At 42.2% G+C, this 20,404-nt stretch overlaps 1 protein-coding gene across 1 annotated transcript; it reads right to left on the bottom strand.

Moving 5' to 3' along the window:
- Positions 1-1,427: 1,427 nt before the first annotated feature.
- On the bottom strand, positions 1,428-20,067 carry nampt1 (nicotinamide phosphoribosyltransferase 1). Its single transcript, XM_075471465.1, has 11 exons — positions 19,892-20,067; positions 14,626-14,785; positions 13,153-13,256; positions 12,156-12,284; positions 8,462-8,620; positions 7,877-8,013; positions 5,964-6,189; positions 5,750-5,869; positions 5,525-5,665; positions 5,012-5,146; positions 1,428-4,714 (listed from the first exon to the last, which is right to left on the bottom strand). The coding sequence occupies exons 1-11, from the start codon at positions 19,943-19,945 to the stop codon at positions 4,601-4,603; spliced, it is 1,479 nt and encodes a 492-aa protein (XP_075327580.1). The 5' UTR covers positions 19,946-20,067; the 3' UTR covers positions 1,428-4,600.
- Positions 20,068-20,404: the final 337 nt, after the last annotated feature.

Raw genomic sequence — 20,404 nt, 5'->3', positions numbered from 1 at the left:
GATGCTTATAGAATAGTTTTGAAATGTACATTATTATTTTACCGAATAGCTTCCAGCAGATTGCACCGCAGCAATTAAAATTCAATCAAACAACATCTATATTTACGGTTCGACCTATGTGAATAGTACGCCTGTTGTTTTGTTTGTTCTGAATTAAGCAGTAACTCTTTTTTTTTTTTACCTTTTAGAATACAGAAAAAAAAAAAAGGCTGAAAGCACCTCTATTTTTTCCCCAGGTCTATTTAGATGTTGTGAAAATAATTTTCCAAACTCTCCATGACTTCACACGAACCCTGAACTCCAACACTTTACCTCAGGTACGTGAGCATACAAACAAAACAGGAAAAGAGTCAAAGTTAAACAAACCACTTGGTAAATCAGGGCTACATTTCTCTTTCCACTTTCAAATGACACGTCCAGTTTTGAGGTCACCAGGGTCATTCAGGGTCATCTGTTTTTTTTTTTTTACTTCCTTCCCTTATCGTTTCCAAACTGTCAGACGGGCCAACAGAGATGAATCTCACATCCCAACAAGAAAAGTTCAGCAGCAAAAACTTTAGCAGAGATCATTTGTTGGCTCACATTTAATTTGGAACTTATTGCACTTGCCATGACATGCGTCTCTTTTTATTATGGTTTTGCTCTAAAATCCTTTCTCATATATGATCAAAGACACATAAGGAATAAATTGCCCGAATCTATTTGTTTAGGTTTTATGAGGCATTTTGATGTAAGTTAAATTAAGCAGGCTGTAAAAGTATGAATGTGAAACCTTTAGGGGGTTGTGTGCTTTCCTTAAATAACAGGAATTAGATTAGGCTCTTGGGTTTTAGTCTGTTTTTTTTCACCATCTACTCACACCAGCCTTCATTTACCATAAATTTTTTGTATGGAATTGTGTCCATGTATGGCAGCATTTCTACTGTTAGTTGGGTAGTGTGTTACCTGCATGCCCTCTTGAAATACTGCAGTGTTCGGTCCGCCCTCAGTCCAGCACGAGAGGAAGAAGAATCAGCGCGACGCAGAGTGTGATTCTTGGCATATTCGGGTAAGGGCAGTCAATGAATGTTACCCAGTGATAGCTGAAGATCTTAGCAGGCGACCACTTGAAAGCAGGAATCATAGGACAGCTTGTGGAAATGATTTGCTTGTTTTCAACGAAGGACCTTTTCCTGCATTTCCGCGTCTTTGCAGACCACTTAAAACTTCCCCTTCCTTTGCCAATGGCAACGGGTGATGCCAAGGTTGAGATGCCTGGTCCCTCCTGCAAGCCCAGATCACACTTTGTGTTTGATAGCAACGTGCTGTAAAATGACTAAAAGTTAGACTAAGACTCGTCATTACTTCTGTAACTAGATAAATCTATCGCAGAAGAGACGGCGCTGTAATCAGTCCTGGTCAGAGGAAGGCCCAATAAATACAAGCAATTCAAACTGACAGGGTGGCATCTTTAATCAAGGTTTCGTTGACAATATAGCAAGATTATGTTAGTTAAAATATCAGTTGTGCTGGGAGAGAATTTGGAAGAACCAACATATACATACAAGTTGAAACGACAACGACAACATAAAGAAAAAAAAAAGTATTCACAAACACTTTTTCATCCAATACACACGAGGCATCCACACAGGACAACACACACGCTCATGTGCACACAAACAGAAGCTAAAAGCTTGACAGTCACAAGAAACAGTTGCACTGCCAGTTCAGTCAAGCAGTTTTGGATATTCTTCTATTGGTACAAAATGGTCATTCGGACAAAAAATAATAATAATATTATCTAGCGTGGTCATCTCCCTAACCTGCCGTCTCTGCTCTCAGTCAAACTACTTGTTTTATGTACAAGTGAGAAGGCAGTATGGCCGCATTGTTTGTAAATAAGGATATTTACTGCAATATTTCTGGCATTTTCTCTTTTTTTTTCACCTTTGTCATACAAAATAATATTTCTCTGAGGTAAGAACTTAGACAGTATCAAAATAGTAAAGTAATATTTTACGAAATGCACCCCATGATTGGAAAAGAAGAAGAAAAAAAACAAAAAAACTACTGTGTCAGAATAACTGGATGACAAATAATTGTGACAGAACAGCAGCAACAGGTGCAAAACCGGAGGGAAAATAACATAATCTGAAGCCAGAACTACGCAAGTGCGTAGCTGTCTTCTTCACGGGCTTTTCAGTGTTTCAGCAGTATAATTCGAGCCAGGGGACAAGAAATGGGAGTCGGAGACATCACAGGTTTCTTCCTGAAATCCCAGGGAACCAGCAGGGAAGCTTCTCAAAGCTCCAGTAGAACATGCTTAAGACTGGGATAGTGAGGCGAGAATGAGTGACAACGGTGGGCCGCTTGGGAATAAATCATCAACTTGAGTTTCGAAAAGTTTTAACTAGACTGAAACCCGCTGCTGTGAGCTGAATGCCTACATTAGCATGCTAAGACTGTCAAAGACGAGGTTCACACATACTGATGTTTAGCTGCTATGTAAACCCGACTCACTATTTTAGCTTGAATGCTAACATCCCACCCCAGCAGCTGCTGAGACATTGCACTCGGCCCCAACTGTGAGCTTCACTTTGGAGATGAATGATAAGTCAGAGGGCCCCCCCCCCTCATGGGAATCCATCCAGTGTTTGGCACCGACTGCACACCCTGGAATTTTCCACACATATTTGGTTCCTGTGATGTCATCAGCTCCCATCCTCTCAGAGATCCCTCTTAAAATCCTTTTACTCCAAAAAAGGCCAACGAAGCAGAGACCCATCGAAATTTAAAAAAAAAAAAAAAAAAAAACGTGACAAAAAAAACAAAAAGCCGAGAAGGAAGGGACGAGCGTGATCTGATTTATGACTGGGCAATAAATTCAAAGGTGCTCACACTCCTCCAGAGAGACCTTTGTTGAAGGTTTCTTTGCTTCCCAAAAGTTAAGGCAGTGACAGTGAGGGCAACGTTTTGCTGACCAGCTCTGCTCCATCAATCCCCCACAACATGGCTGGTATAAGTAAGTCAGAAACTGTACTCACTTTAACATCTTGGGCGCTTTAACGTTGCCCAGAGGAAGACCCACACTCACCAGCTGCCTGTCGCAAAAACACTCCATGTCCTCTCAGGTTCAAAGGCCAGCGAAATAAAAGGAAGAGTGTTCTCTATTCCCATGAGCCGACAAGCATGTTTCGCATAAAGAAATACTACGCAGTCCTTAAAAAGAAGAAGAGGTCAGAACACATACACACACACACAAACACACGCAGGTCAGGACCAACATTTAACATACATTTAAACCCAGAAGCCACAGACATTATGTATCTCTCATAAACACTTGATTTATAATCTTCATTCCAGTGAAGACGACTTCTGAGATGTATTTTTTTTTTCTTTTTCCTTGTTTCTTGGTCTTACAAAGAAAAGGCAGGACATTCGTCATCATGAAGACCTGATCGAAAGAAAGAATCTGGACGCCTTCATTGCGAAACCTCGAATTTAAATGCCAATTTGTAACTCAACAATCACTTGAAACATCGTGAAAGGGAAAACTTTCTTTCGATCTGCGTTTTTGGGGGTACGGTTAGACCTTCATGATGCGAATGTGCGTTGGGCAACATGTCTGCAAGGAGCTGATCGTATATATTCCCTCGGAGATACACCACAAGAGCATTAGTGTCAGCTGAGTGCATATTATAAGGGACACCATGACAGACCTTTTAATAATTTGGGTTACAACTACCGATTAAAAGCAAGAAGTGTGGAGAAAAGTTAATACTTCCATTACCCATAATTACAGTTTAAGCATTCATCATCATCAGCTACCAAGTTGACGTAAAATAACTTTTGCCAATATTATCAGTGCACAGCCGCTTACCGTGATAATCATTTTCTTCCTTCACACAGAGGACAAAATTAACTTGATTCAGACACGTTTTTGTTTTTTTCTCGACACAGCTCTGTACAGAATACACGGAGAATGATCACTGGTGTGGGTGTGGCTTCATAGTTTCCTTTCTGTCATCATCGGTCTCACTTTGACTCGCTCTGCATGCAGGCGCTAAAGGCCCATTCCCAAAACCTACAATCACCTCGTTTATTTCTCGAGTTGGCAAGAAAAAGTCTGCGGTTACACTGCCCGTCAGCAGCCGGCCAGTCACATTCGTTAAGTTGCAAAATGCCCAACCTATTAGTGCAACAAGCTGTAGTTTAATCTGAGGCGGCGGCACAAGGACGCGACCGCGTGGTCGTAACATCATCGTCAGGACTCGCTCTGAACCCTCACACACAGGTACTTCTTTCTCTTCCCCTCTAAAGCTTCTAGGGAGTTTCTCACTGATCTGTGAAATGTGTGATTTTCTACATTTCTTCCTCCTCTCTACTGGATAACCATCGAACAGCATTTTTGAACCGTGGGTGAAATTCTGTAAAATCTAAAGGAAATCTCAGGTTTTGTGGGAATATTTCAGGGAGATTCTTAGGCTTTGGAAGTGGGGGGGGGGGTCTATTTGCAGTGCACACACCTCCATTTAATATGGTGATATTGGAGGCAAAAAGGTGAAGGTTTGAAGGGGGAGGGGGGGTTATTTAGGGGGTTTGGAAAACATGTGGGGGTCACTCAGAGCAGCAGCTCCTCAAGCTCACTCTCTTTGAGCTTAGCATTGTCTCTGACTTCATCAAATGTGTACGTCTTCACGATCTTTCCATTCTGAAAGACTGTGTGCAGCAGGTCCTGCATTCAGGAAGGTAAACAAGAAGGGGAGAGGAGGCAAGGAGGCAAGGAAAGGAAAAAGAGAAAAGAAATGAGGTCAGTATTTATACTTAAAGGGATTTCATTCTATTTTTTTAAGTGGTTTTAGGTCCTTAAAGATTTCACAGCAGTTTGAGCTTAAACTGTTTCGTGGATTTTTACACAATGACATCTGTGGTGCTACGCATCACTGCACATACTGCAGAAGAGACACCGACAACTCGCCTCATCGCCTTCAACAAAAGTATTTAAAGATGCCACTGTGTACGCTGAACTCACCACGCCGTACTCCTCCAGGTCGCCCTTGCCCTCCTCCAGGGTGACAAAGTCTCCGCTTGGCGTTCTGTGCAGAGAGAGACGACCCTTCTTGGATCTCTTGTTGGGGTCTGCCACTGGATCCTTGAACACATTCACCTGAGAAACAGCACACGCACAAAAAAAAAACCCAGAATGTTTAAATAGTAATGGAATCTGAAATCCCACCCTGAAGCAGTGTTTCAACCACAGAAACTTTCTACAAGAACGAGGGACTTTTGAGGGGGAATAAAACAAAGCACGAGGGAGATTCATTTCCCTTAAAACAGACTTGGTGTGTTTGCAGCAGTTTTGAAAGTCCTTCGTGCTTTCACAGTTTTTGGGGATCAACATTTGTCCATCTTATCCGTAGCTCAAAAACTCTGTTAATGCTACGCTGTCCCATCTAATAGCTTGTGGTGGTAGTGAAGTATAATTTCCTGATTGTTTTACAGTGGTTACATAAGGTAGTTTATGCTGCATCATGCCGGGCCTCACCCCCAGTCCATTTGTGACCACATAGCTGCACTTGAAGGAGCAGTTGAGCAGATCTCTGGTCAGTTTCTGCAATAAAGCCCCTCCGGATCCAAAGGCAATGTTCTCAATGGACCACTTGTGTTGCTTCATCCCCTCGACGATCTGTGGAAAAACACGAATCAACAGTCAAATATTGTTGTTGTTGAAAGTTTGACCATATATGAGCAGCTGTGCAAGTGTCTGTACCTCTTGCAGTGTGTTGATATCCACTCCGTCTCCTTGTATGACTCTGATGTAAGGAGGCAGAACCTTGAAACCTTTAGAGTTCTCCGATGGAAGAAATTTCTTACCCAGAATCTCCAAAACCTGGACACAAAAGAGAAGAAGGAAAGAGTTGACACGAGAGCGGAGGGTTGGCTTCCTGGACTGTTTTGTAATTCCAGGTGACAGGCGGACGCACCTTCAACACTGTGTCGAGTGGGTTTCCAGAGTCTGGTCGGACAACCAGCGGCGCATCAGCACTGCGCTTCACGATGAGCTCTCGTAGGTCCTCTCCCCAAATCTTTTCACAGGCATTGTAGATGTCGTAGCTGTCGCTGACAATGGATACAGGCACACTGGGAAACTGCTTGATGATGTGCTCAAAGGCATCTTTTTCATGGTCCTTTCCCCATGCTGTGATGGTGCTGTGGAGTGAATTGCAGAACACTGAAATACAGCCAAACAAAGCTAAAACAAACCATGCTACAGGGGAGGAGAAGGAATGCAACAGCAGGAGCCGAGACGTGTGTTGAAAAGCGCCGAATGAAAAAGCTGCTATGTTCTCGCAAAATGAGAGAAACCACAGCAGACTACGAGTCACGAGACTTCGATCAAAAGAAAATGGCCGACTGTCCAGCAGAGGGCAGCCTACTCCACGTTTTAGACTTGGACTGAACCATAATTACCTGTAAGGCTTTAATCGTTTTTTTTCCCAGGCAGTTTAGACATCACATGTACAGAATTTTATAGCCATGAATGAAAGTAGAAGTGATGACATTTGCACAGCCCTGTACGCCGCACAAAAACGAGCGACATGTCACTGCTCTGATCACGCTGCATTAACCACCTAATCTTTTCAGCCCCGTGGAGGAGAACTCTTTACAATTTACTCAGCAGTTCTTTTAACTTCTTCGCTCTAATGTCGTAAGAGGAAACATGAGTCACGCAGGAGATGGTCTGGCCTCTTGAGTGAATTGATCTAAACCCCGGGGGACTCATTCTATTGATTGTCATGTTGCGAATGTTGGTGGCTGCAGTAAAATGGACCAAAATCAGAGGTAAATCAGAGGTAAATCAGTGCCGCAGATCAGCTGTGTCATGTGAACACACGGAGACTTCCAAACATGACAGAAACACAAGTGGTGAAAATCTTGGGTTGATTATAATGTTTATCATTATAATATTCGTCCTGTTTTTATGCGAAGGACATTTCTGTTTAGTTTTGAAATCCACAGCTCTAAAGGTGACATACCTCCCCTCTGAAATCACCCCTCCCTTTTTGCTTTCCTCAACATTCAAATCAAAGTGGAATTTCACTGCAACTCCTCCCACTGAGGAAGAAGCAAAACCAATTATACGAGGGTGCAATTGCATCACAGTTGCTATGATAAACACTGCCACCCTCCCAGAATGCACTGGTGCAGGGAAGAAGGGTGTGCTGGAGCAGCAGTAACTGCCGCGGTGCTGAGCAGTCGGCCGCGACGTGTGCACGAAAGTGAAACGGATAAACAGAAGCGTGTGTGCGTGAGAAAGATGAATGGATCAGAGTCATAAAACAAACACGAGAGATGTGCGTTTGGATCGCAGCCAGTCATAAAAGCCAATCACAGCCACAGTCACAAAATGACTGTGAAGGTGACCAAATTCTTATCAGAAAGCACATCAACACCAACTTCAGTCAAATGACTCCAGGTAATCTCATCTTTAGCAAATTAAATCAGCACATAAAAACCTAACCCTGGCAAATAACTGGATGTTATTTGGAGAATAACTCCTATAAATGAATCCGGCTCGGGGATGGAAAAGCACGTCTCCAGGCTTGGCTCTTGGCCAAAATGCAAAGCAACAATGAAGATGAATAGAGCGGAAGTATCCCTGGGAACATTGTACACAGTAATGAAAGTGCCTGTAGGGGCGTTGACATAAGGTTTTAAGTTTCTTGTACTACATTTGTAATATTTGAGGTAGATGCTCGACACCTAACTGTGCCGCTTCACCTCCTGTAAAAGAAAGGCTACGCTGACATTTATCACGTCTCTCTGCAGGGACACCAGCTTTCGTTTATCAAAGCTGCATAAATAACAACTTGGGAAAATGTGGATGTGTGTGTACCTGTGCTCGGCAGCAGGAACTGAGAATCCTGGCACTGGATCCTTGGTGCCGTAGTACTTCTTTATGACTCCGATCCCGGCGACTGTGTCTGTGCCCTTGAAGTTAACCAGATGGGCGGAGGCTCCGATGCCAGCAGTCTGTGAATGAGTAGCGGTTTCATTTTCTAAGAGAGATGTCATGGCGTACTGCAGCTCAAAGACTCAGCTAGCTATTCTATGATGTGTTAGGACTTGCCATCTTTGACTTTAAAGTCTGGTAAGTCCATTCCAGTTTGATCAACTATCTATGAAATTTCTCAGAAACTGTGCACCGACTCCTTTTTTCGTTCTCATTCTGAACCGCTTCAAATGTACACGGTGTTCCGGATGTGGATTATATTCTCAGCTAATGAGCTCTTACTGTATGTCAACCTCTCCGAAAAGAGAACAAACTCAATCCCATGAACACTGCATGCTATTATACAAAAAACAGGTAGTCTGTGGACCTTGAGTAGGAATTACTTTGGAAAACACATCCTAAGCTGACTAACTTTGATGCCAAACCTTCTTGATAAAGCTGATTTCAATTCTTTAATCTCCTTCGTACCTCTTGTGAGGACACACCCCTGTAGCCGAAGTCATGTAGTTTGTACTCTAGCCGCTCCAGGTTCCCAGAAGTCTCCAGGAGGTACTTGGCGAGGATCTTTTTTTGCTCTCTGGAGTTGGTCGCCACAGTGATGGGGTACCAGATCTGAACTAGAATGGTCTGGTGGAATGAGAAAAGAGTGCAAATCAGACCCAGTCGTATTCAGCTGGTAACTAACAGAATCAGAGGGATCAAAGCTGTCCCTTCTTTCACACAAGTCATACATTTCAATCTGAAAACAAGTGGCTTATCTGTACTCAACATAACCTGGGAAATTTCATAAGTACACCGTTTATACAATCTGAAGAATAGCGTACGTGTGAGTGTCTTTTTAGTTTCATGTTCATGTATTTCAGCTGCTTTCTGAGTGATTATATGATGTCCAGTCACCATTAAATCCTAATGTCAGCAACTGCTTCCATTTCTAGGTAAAAAAGTATGAAATAAAAATGTGAACATGCTGATGATGTCAAAGCGAAAGGTGCGAGTAGCGTTTTATAATGTCTGAAGCTGTCTGAATGCTACAGGTAGGTTCCCATGCCCCGTAAAAAAAAAGGTTTTTATGGAGTTCGGGAACAGGAAGTAATGCTCGTTCAATTTTTTTGGAAGATTCAAGCTCCCAGGCAGACAATAAAGTAGTCAACTGGAGTACCAGTCATCAAGAAATATGAATGGAAATTAGTTAATACGGCAGTATAATAGCGGATTGTGCGTCCCAAAGGCAGGAAAGTCTCAGCAGCACCCATAGTAATCAGGAGTTATCAGGAAAAGGGTCTGGATCCTATTTCTCAGGATATTTGACAGGCTGACAATGTAATCTGTGCCAATCACCGCCTCAGACCAGGCTCGCTGTCACTTCTGTTTCTATACTAACATGGTGAAAGAAGGAGAAACAAACAACAAACAAGTAGGTGATGTTTACATTTATTTACCACAAGTCAATTTCAAAATTCTTAGTTAGAAAATAGCTTTATTTTTGATTGAGTTACTTCAATATTGGGTCAACAAGAATTCACAAATAAATGTAACAGATATACATGTATAAATGAATGTTTATTAAACAGGTTTTTCTTATGTTTGCATGTGGACCCAGTCAGGAGGAAATTGTAAAACACTAGTTAAACAAAGCTGTGTTCCCTCCACTGCAGGGAATGAAAAGATAACCAGGAACACAACTCACTTTAATCCTGAGCTTGGCTTTTCCTGCTAATGCTTTGCAGTGCGTTTCCACCCCATCACCCTGAGCAGGTCACATGCCTCCTCGAAATATAAACTGTAGTATTGACTCATGTGACTCCCAGGGCAAGGCCACACGCACAAACACACGCTGCTTTGTGAAGGCACATTAAAATAATGCATTTCCTGGTCCTTGACCCCAGCCTTAACCAGGCTCTAGCCTCCTAAACGTCCATCTGAAGGTGTTTTGTGCCCAAGGTCAAAAACAAACTGGAATCAATTTGTGTTTAATGCTGTCCCTGAATTTAGATGACTGCAACATTTATCTTGTCCAGTGAAGTCATTTTGTGACAGTTCGACAGAGATAAAGTCAGCGCGGCGTTACGAGTAAAAACAACATCATGGAGGAATGTCCACGCACAAGCGCAAACCCCCCCCCCCCCCCCACACACACGTGCCAATGTGACTTCTCATGACTTAGAACAAAATGGCGGGAGATAAGGACGAGAGGGAGAGAGAGTGTCGAGACAGGGAGGTTAAAGGGAGTAGAGAACAAAAAACAATGAGATGCATCAAGATATGACAAAGGGAGGGGAAAAAAGGACAGATGGAGCAACCAGAAAAAGAAAAAAGCACTGACCTAATGATGCAACCCAAGGACACCGGGGTGAACACTAGGGCTAATTTTACTTTAGCCCTGAATAATGCCCTGGTGTGTGTGCTAATGCATGTATTTATATCAGCAACAGAAACTCACAAGGTGTGTGTATGAGCGGTGCATCTAAATTTATCTGGGGAGTAAGTGTGTGTATGTGTTTTGTCACAATGCTCTGGGCTGTGGGTGACCTACGTCACACGCTCGTCCACTTCTCTAACATAGCTGAGAGCACGGTTAGAAATGATCAGTTCAAGTGGAGCCCGACTTCTGGATAAAGACAGGTTTCTTTTAGTTTTACTGCCAGCTGAGGGTTTTCGTCAGCGGACACCAACAAAAAAAATAAAATAAACTGTGTTTATGTTAGAACATGTAGGAAGAAATGACTCTGTGGGATCCGCCAATAATCACACCTATAAACAGGAATACTGCAGTGAAAGAGAAACTGCAATCAGTTACAGACAGTCAGAAAAGATCAACGTACATGAAGTCATTTGTGCCAAGTCACTGCAGACTGTTCATGGAGCATTAAGCTCATGTCAGGGAGGGGTCACACTGCATAGCCCATTAGAGCAAAAATCAATGTTTGAAATACAGAAACATATACAGCTACTGTAGCAGGTCTTAAAAATCATTACAGCTGCCTATATTCCCTCATGTAACTTGATTTTTTTTGTGTGTTTAAAGGAATATTAATTGCCAATTATGTCTTTTTGTTAAATGAGAACATAGATGATACGTTCAGACCTGGATAGCAAATATAAAGCAAAACGTACCAAAGCTAAACAAGCGAGCCCGACAGTATGTGGTGGTGAATGAGCTTGAAAGGAGCTGGTCGGTGGATTAAGTTTGCCTTACACAAAGCAACCTCTTTCATTGTGCTCACGTGTGGCGCTCGCTCCAGCAAGATTATTAATGAATGGCTTTTTCAGAGACATTGAGCTTTTATTCCTGAGAAGGGTTCAAACTGTAGCAACAAAACATGATTAATAATTAGCGTTCTGGGCTTGATGTCGGGTACATCTCAAAATGCTGGAAAAAAAACCAACAAACCAGTTCATAAACCTATCAAAACACAAAAGATTTAGAGTGAAACCATTGACAGGCGATCCCATTTCCTCTCTTTGTGTGCCATTTTCTTTTGATAAATGAATGTGCTGAGCGTTTGGCGCTGAAAAGACATTACAGTACTTGCTTAAAAATCACTGTAGAGACATGATTTTACCAACTAGAAACACAGAAAAAAGGTCATCTCTGTTAGTTGTTCAGCTAATCTGAAAGAAAACACTATGCTGGTGCACATTTCCAAGCAGTGATTAAACAATAACTTGTAAAAGCGCTGTAATTCTGTCAGACTTAAGTAGAGATAAAATTCATCATTGGGCAAGCTGCCAAGCTCTTACTATTCAGCCTTTCCATAACTGTGAACTTATCAGTGCAACAGAGGGTACAAATGCTGCTAATATCTTCTATCTTTAATCAATATTCAAATGAAGTTGACGATTAAAATGCACCAAGGTGCCTGTTAATGAGTTTTAGAAGCAATGTGACAAGCGTGTGAAAGTTTAACGGCTGTTTGAGGGAGATGAGAAATGTAGCTTTTAAACTTGAGGAAGCCAACCCTGAACCGATATCGTTACAGGGAACGCAAATGATTCAATAGTTGGAGGGCTAACACATGTTAAAGATAACATTTTAAAACTGGACAGGACAAGTTTGGCTACAAATTACACAGCAAAACTGCTCCAAACCCATTGGATTCCATCTGAATAACCCATGTAACAACAGGAGCGCGTTATCAGATAACAAACAAAACAAACTTACCTCCACCCAGTTAGTGAGCCAGTAGCATTCAGGGTCCGTGCTCTCCACTGTGAACAAAACATTGCCTCGAGGAATGACGCTTCCCTCTGGCACTGCCTTGATTTCAATGGGCAGGTGGCCGTTGTACTTCTGCAAACAACCACATTGGCACAACCATCTAAGTTCCAGTCTGATTCCCGACTGTCACAACTTATTTCGAATCTTATCCAGCTACAGATGACTTGAGCAAGTACAGCTTCTGGATACACAAAATATCTGCATTTTAAATTTAGTCCCATCACAACTGAAACAGAGCAACATCTCAACATTTTTGTGTGTGCCGTCTTAAAATGAATCGATATATAAAACACAGAACGAGTCGAGAAAAACAAGGCTGAGATCACAGAGAGCTGACTGATGATGTAATATTATTTATTCACATTTTAACCAAACAAAAATTTTTTTTTTGAACAGCACATATGGCTGTGCTCTCTCCAAGGTCCTGAAAGGTCTCAATATCCAGAAATAAAGTAGAAACTAACTGATTCATTCCTGCGTATATCAGCAGAGTTTCACTGTGTGAAGCCGTTTACGCCAGTGGAAAAACAACTGAACCATTTGGTATTAACTTAGCATGACTGCATTCTGAATGCATGAGAGCATCACGCCCTGAAAGTTTTTTACACTTTCGATCATCAGCTACCTCTAAAAATGTTTATTTTACTTTAAAAATCAAACCGGGCTAATATTTGAAGATGAAGATCTGCCAGACTGAGAGGCTGATCTAAACACCCTAATGTTGGGCATGCATGTCTGGGACAGACCAATAGTCTTTTCACATTAAGCCTGTGTCATGTGGCAACATTAGTGCGTGCTGGCACCTGCGTATATTTACACCAACATAACTGGTTTCAAGTTTATCCCCAAATAAAACAATTTTCTAAAAACATCTCAGTAATCCTTATCACATTGTGTAGGAGAAAAATAGCTTTTCCCTGCACTTACAACCACCTCTTACCTCCAAAATGTAGGTCCAGCCCTTCTCGTTAAAAACGTCATCCTGGAAGTGTTCTCTGTAAACCTCCTTTGCCTCTTGAATCTTCTCCGGAGTCACAACCTTTCCTGAAGTACACAAAGAACAAAGACGAGGGTGGGGTGGAGCACAAGGAAGCAGAAGAAGAACAAGTCACTGGAGTGCTAATCTATTGTCTGCGACCGTAATTGAATTAAGAGGGTTCCTGGGAATGCTGACGAGGCATCTTTATCCAAAAACACACACGCAAACAGCCGTCTCTTTTTACAACGAGTCCGACCAGTTTTTAAACCGCGCAAACTGCCGAACCCAACAAACTAAAACTTACTAAACGTATGAGGATATTGGGATATTTTAAACACTTTGGGAGATTCTCTTATTTGATTGGTTGCTGGGTGTGGCAGCCTTAAGAAACAGCTGAAACCGAGCAGACGACAAATAAACGTCAATCTTTCTCATTTAACCAAAGCAAAATAGCTAAAAAACGACAAGAGAGCATCTGTTTGACTATCGAGCTTTTAGCTTTACTCTTGATTTGTGGTTTAGCTGCGATTATTCTGCTTTTACTTTCATTCTGATCCGTCTCTTATTGGAATAAAAAGATGACGCGCACTTGTGGTTCTGTGAGTGTGGTTCTGCTCTAATCAGCGGGAGCAGGAAGGGACGCTCTGCACAGACAGCTGGTCTTTCTCCCTGAAACAGTGCGAGAGCAGCTGTGCTTTTGTCTCGTCCCTCTCTGTTCTCCCGGCACTCTCTCCCGTACCTCGGCCACAACGCCGTGAAATCCTCTTAAGAGGGACAGGCGGCAGACGCATTCTTTCGACTCTTTCTGTCCCTCTTGATCTCCCTGATGCCTCTGAGGATCACACTCAGTCTTCTGAACATCAAACTTCACCAACATGAGTTAATTAGAGCATTGAAAATGTTGTATGTCTTTCTTTTGGTCCTCTTCAAGGCTGTTCTTGATTGCTTCTTTCTTCCTAAACCGGCCTCTTTTTCTCACCTTTCACCCGACTATTTTAAGACTGTTTTAACCCGACTGTTTTATCGAAAGAAAAAACTTTCACGTGGGCATCAACAGCAAACACCTGCCGTGCGGAGCTGTTCCTGAGCAATGCAACGACTCTGAAACCCCATCAGACTAAAAGCATTACACGTGCCAAGTGTTTGCCCTTTCTGAGCTACACTTAATACCTGCTTTTTCATATTTAAAAGTCTTTTCAAATGGAGCACCAACACAAAGATTCACAGGCTAATGGAAGAGAGGTTGTATTGTGCAGCTGCTACAGTATGAGTGGAGCTGTATTGGAATGTAAGCCTTATTTAATTTGGGAATCTGACTGGAAACACTTATTTCCACAATCAAGCCGAAGAGACAAAAGCAGAAGAGGTGGCCTCATGAGGCCAAACTTCGTTCGGCCCTGAAAAGCTCAGAATTACAAAGAAAAAAAAACGTACCTTTTAAGTATTTGTTGAGGATGTACTGCAGGCCATAAAAGACGGTTTTGTCATATTTGACTTTTCTTTTTTTTTCGGTGTGCTCCGTCCTCGTCTCGCGACACTCGAAGTACGAGTACACTTTACTCGTGTTGGGTGGATACTGTTTGTAATGCGTTACCTGCCGAGACAGAGCACAACAAAAGTTAGCAAAGTCGTTATGTAATGAATAATTCACTGAACGCCGCTCGGTCACAACAAAATATGGAACCACAGAATTACAACCCAGTTACATACTTCATGGAAACGGAGCTCAAGAGTGGAAGAAGTCAGCTGGCAACCTTGCTATGCCCACTATGAGCCCTCAATTTAACTACTTAGGGGACAATAAAATGCATGATTTGTTAATTACTTAAGGTATAATTAAGGTATAAACTTGCGGACACAGCATGTGAAAGCACTGCTAAACACATATACGTGTGGAAAAAATGTTAAGCTTGGCTCAAATGTACTTGTTGAGCCATCCAAATGTTGCAATCTCTTTGCAGATTAGGAGTAGCTGGACTGGCTGCGTTGTCTGAAAGTTTCCCAAAGTAAAACGGCATCTTTTTAGGGAACTGATGAAACAAGTGAATGTTGAAATATTTCAAAGGTTACATGACAAGTCTCACGTTTCACACTTTTGTTCTGGACTTGAAACAAGCAAATAAAATTCTCCTTCAGTTTGTTGTCGCAAAAACAGAAAGTGAAGAGAGCCATTCAAGGTCATGAGGAAAAGCTTTGCCTGTAGCATGTTCAACAAAAGACCAGATTCTGTTCAATCCAATCATTCAGTGTCAAAACTGAGACGAGACTTTTCCCCACACAGGCACGTTCTCCTCTATTCTACCCCTCGGCTATTATTCAGAAAATACACATTTGAGGTTTGTGTGTGTGCTTCTTATGCGATCTTCTAATCTACTACAAACTGATTAAACCAATAAAATTTGCAGTGTGCTGTCAGGTTAAAAGTTGCATGCATGCCCGGGCATGTTTGAAGAGAATGCTGCAGGGAGAGGAGGAAAGATGCAAAAAAAAAAAACAACCCAAAACAATAAATGAAAGAAAAGACGCGGGGTAAGCTGGAGCCACTGGGGCATCAATTAAATCTCAAATGAGTTTAGGTTATTTTCACAGAGCACACTGGGGCGTTTAAGGATTTTACCATCCCCACAGCAGCACAGAATCTGCTGATATATGGGACTTTTGATTAACGGCAGCGACTGTGGCCACAGAAAAATCATTGTGGGACTGAGTTAAAAGCTAAAACGCAGGACTACTTGAACATTTCATTGGAGCAAGTCAAATGCTAACAGCCAGCATAAGCTTAGTTTTAACAGCAAAGCTTCTTGTACTTTGCTTAGATCTGATCTCCAGAAAGAATGAGGAACACTTCCCTCAACAATAAAGCATTTTGCAAATCAGTATTTCCCTTAACAAGTGGTCACAGGTTAGTCTTTCAGACGACTGCAACCTTGGGAGGAACCTAATTTTGCACCAAACAGGTGTAATACGTAATACATGTGGGGAGTAATAAAACGTCTCCTGAGCTACGGTTTGCATGGGGGGGGGGGGCGTAAATGTCAATGAACTACTCAGTTTCTTTGACCCGACTGTGTCCTTTCTGCCGGGCTTTCGAGTACTCAAAATAGAGTCAAGACACTCAACATGACACTAGGCTGAACCGCGTGTTCATACTCACTGTCCCACATGTTTATGTTTACACATAAAAAATCATCTCTCCGCTATTATACAAGAATATTGTTCATTTACTTTCAAATATAGGCTAACATCATTAAAGGCACAGCCGGCTAATGAAACAGAAAAATATTAGATTACATGTCATACAGCATGAGGTCTGTATGGCAATTTTATTTATAGAAGTCTGGCAGGTCAACGTTTTTCAGGAGCTACGATTAAATTTATAATCTTGCCTCATGTAAGCATCTCATTGTGTATGGAGAGGTTTAATCCAGCTTCATGAGCATTCATTTTCAACCGATGTGATGTGATGTTCAGCCTTGAACCTTCTGGCGAACTCCAACACCTGGTGGAAAGCCTGGTGACCACAGTGGAAAACCATCTCATCGCTTTTGAGCACAAACGAAAAAACGAGCATTAAAATATCTTGATGGAAACCAGTTGAAAGCAGGGCTCCGATTACCGCATCCGAAAACAAGCCGCCGCTAAAAACTGGACCCTCTATGTTGTCATTCTGCCCTGAAACACCCCCCCCATAAGATCCAGAACGTCAAACTCCACGCTCACGTGATTCTCTCCGGATTTAAGGGTTAGAAAAATGGCATATTGTGTGTCACGTGGCAACAAACTTGTGACATTGCTTTAAAGAAAAAAATAAATAAATCAGTGTAAACAATGAAAACACTGTACACCTCCACTGGTGACATACCCCACTAACAACACGTATCTTTGTGCGTTTCCACACAACGGCTTTGAGTTTCAGGCAGGCAGGTGAAGTTTGTTGTCATGTCCTGTGAAGAAAGTGAACTGTACGTTCATCTCTGATTGGACTGCAAGCCAGTCAAGCGTTTCCCTCTCAATACCCCACTCTCCTCTGTTTACCAAGCTTATTGCACAGTCATGCGCATGCAAGACACACACACATACAAGCTACTTCCAGTGGAACAACACAAAACCATGTTATGGACTGTGGAGACATTTATGAATTAGTATACTGAATAGTACACTAGAATACAACTGATCCTACTTGATCCAAACTGATCCTTAATGACTTAGTGGTTGGCTTACTCTTATTTACTTTTGGGCGACGCAAGTAAATGTTTAACAGGACATTCATATCAACTTTAGCCTAGCAGGGCATCACTCGATTGCTTGGCAAAGACGAATCATGACATTTGATCAGCGTCAGCTCTGGTCTTTCCTTTCATTTAGCTGACATTTGCCGTGTCCCTTGTGCATGTATTCACAGTTCAAGTAAAGGATACAGCACCCATCCCACACAAATTGTGGTGAAATGAGGGAGGAAAAAAAGCTAATTTGTGGAGCCATGCTGTAAGCTACATTTTGGAATGATCAGATTCATCTAAACTTTACATTTTTCCCCATTTGACATTCATTCTAGGCTCATCAGTTACCTCTCTTGCCTCTGATGGTATTGCTGAATGTGTCAGAGCACCAAATTGCAACAGTTGCAATGTTGGAAATACTGAATCTATAATCTTACCTTGAATTTACTTAAACAAAAGTACAGCACCTATTAAAAGTTTGGAAACACTGACTCATTCAAAAGGAATGGCTAGGTGTGTCCATGCGAGTTAAATTCTGGATTTAAGTGAAACAAGCAGAAAATGAAACTAAGACTGGCCGTTTCAAAGAAATGAAACTGTAAGCCTGCAGGGGATCCAGAGCAAATGGAGTACAAGTGAAACTAATTCTTAACCCTGTACGGAGGTCTTCCAAGAAAGCAAAACCAGTTGCTTGGCTACAGATTCACAATCAGTGTTATATGTCCAATAAAAAAATACTTTTGAGCCAAACCCCACAAACTCAGTTCGACAGTCCTCTGAAAGATATCAGTCAAAAGTGAAATCATTCAAAAGTGTATCACCATACTGTACTTTCCTTGAAGTTGAACTGCAGAGTATCTGTTCTTATTCGAAACTAAAAGCCTAAAAGTTATGGTTTAATAAACTTAAAATAGAGACCTCGTAACAGGCACTGAAAGCAACAAAAAAAAAAACATTATATTTGTCATTATTCGGATTCAAACAATTATACATGACCGAGCAAGCGTTGTGAAAGCGTTTTTTCGAGAACCTCTGATCAGGTCCAATTCGAATGGTTAGAGGTCAGTGGGTATGGCTGCGAAAGTAACATGATCAGCAACTTGGATGTGGGTGGGGTGGGGTTGGGATGGTCCTACTCCAACTTCTCCCAGGTTGCAGCTAAAGGGCTACTCAGAATTTTTACAGCTGCCTGCTCGAGCTTTCTATTCAAAGATCCCAAAGGTGTTCTTCTAGATTTAGATGACAGGAAACTCCTGGAGAGATTTGTCAAACAGCATTTAGTCTCTAGCGATCATGTCCCCAACACGGCCCGCACCAATGCATCCTCATATCTTCACATTCCCATATTCTTGCTTCACAGTCATTTGGCAGTTTAACAAAAAGCAACCGTCCCCCCCCCCGTCTTTTGAGTTATCATCATCATGGGAAGCAGAAATTACTTCACAAGGTAATCATGTAGTGGTATACATGTGTAAGTATTTTCACAGTAAATATATTCATATATCTATTTTCTATAAGGGAAGGAAAACCTTTAATACACATACACACACACACACGTGTGTGTACAGGTCTTACATGAAGTCTAATCAGATCAGCAGCATGTGACCCTACTATAAATCTTTCTGGTTTGTTTAAGGTTCAACATGGTCATCCTCGACATGTCCCCCCGCCCCATGTCCATAATTTTCCCCATTCCGCCCCTCCATCAGCATCACTGAATGCTGTCACATGACTGATTTGCATGGCAACCGTCCCGGCAACCACTTGCTACGTGCCATTAAACATTATTACCGGTGCATCTGGTCCGTGTTTACCTTGAAAGTTAATAGCTGGTCGTAATTTCCTGTTTTGTTAGCAATTACACTAATAATTAGAAGTCTTGAGTTGACAAGTTACATATCGTTTAACTTCTCCCGAGCACATATAAATGTAAAGCGAGACTTTGGACTTTTTCTCCTTTCAACTTTCGGTTTTGTTTTCCATGAAGTCGCGTTGCCCAACGTCTCACAGTAATACTGTAATGTAACTGAGAGTTAGCCCATGTACAGTCCATGGGGCAATCCATACAACACTTGCTAGCGAGAAGCTAATATTAGCTTCTTTTTTTTTTACATCAATCCCGTGTGTCTACCTCCTGCGCTCCCTATGAGCTAGCTGCTAATTCAGCTAGCTAGAATACCACCGTGACTAGCAAAGCTGGTGGGTAACTGGCTCCGTTATACCAGCGGTCTTGCTAAGCGTAAATCCGCTAGCCCAGAGAGGGGCGCTTGCTTTGTGAATTCGGTGCCTAGTCTTTGTGGTGCCATTCATCTCATCTTCCAGCTCGTTCGGCCTGCGGTGAGCCAACGGTGACCGGCTACACGACACTGTGATGGCCTTGGGACTGATGATGAAACCACCTTGACTTGATCAATTTTAATTTCTCATGGGCTCCCCTCCACCCACCCCGCCTCCGTCTAAAACCACCCTGGATACAGTACCTTGTATGAATCGGTCGCTAACAGAATGTTGAAGTTGGTGTCTCCATGCTCCATCTTTCGCCCCTCGGTTGTGAGTCAGCGGAGCTGTCAGTGTGTTGTGTTGCGCGCCGTGCAGTCAGGAACTCCTGCGTTTCGTGTAACTGGGCAGAGGGGGAAGGACGAAAGACGTGAACCGGGCGGGAGAAGGGGAGGGCGCGCAATCGTCACGAAATTTCCCGAGTCCGTCGACTGTAATATGAGTCACTGCGCTTTGTTTTACCGTCAGCCAATCAGCGGCTAACGTTTCAGGCAAAGATCGTGTATATATGCGAAGACGAATCACTCAATGCTGATAGCCTGATCAGAAAAAAACAGCACCCACGCCCCCAATATTTAAAATAGAATAGAATAGAAAAATACTTTATTCATCCCCTAATGGGGGAAATTCAAATTAGTCAAGTAGCTCAATATTTTTTTAAAATATTTACAAAGATTGTATTAACAACAATAAAACAACAAAAATAATACCAATTC

Source organism: Odontesthes bonariensis, chromosome 8 (genome assembly GCF_027942865.1).
Source record: "Odontesthes bonariensis isolate fOdoBon6 chromosome 8, fOdoBon6.hap1, whole genome shotgun sequence".
NCBI classification, from domain to species: domain Eukaryota; kingdom Metazoa; phylum Chordata; class Actinopteri; order Atheriniformes; family Atherinopsidae; genus Odontesthes; species Odontesthes bonariensis.
Note: the sequence above shows the minus strand (reverse complement) of the source record. Positions and strands in the feature narration are given on the sequence as shown.

Coding starts and splice junctions, on each gene's coding strand:
- nampt1 (XM_075471465.1), bottom strand. CDS start 19,945: ATGGAGCATGGAGACACCAACTTCAACATTCTGTTAGCGACCGATTCA. Junction 14,786..19,891: donor TAGCGACCGATTCATACAAG/GTACTGTATCCA, acceptor CTGTCTCGGCAG/GTAACGCATTACAAACAGTA. Junction 8,621..12,155: donor GGCTCACTAACTGGGTGGAG/GTAAGTTTGTTT, acceptor TCATTCCACCAG/ACCATTCTAGTTCAGATCTG.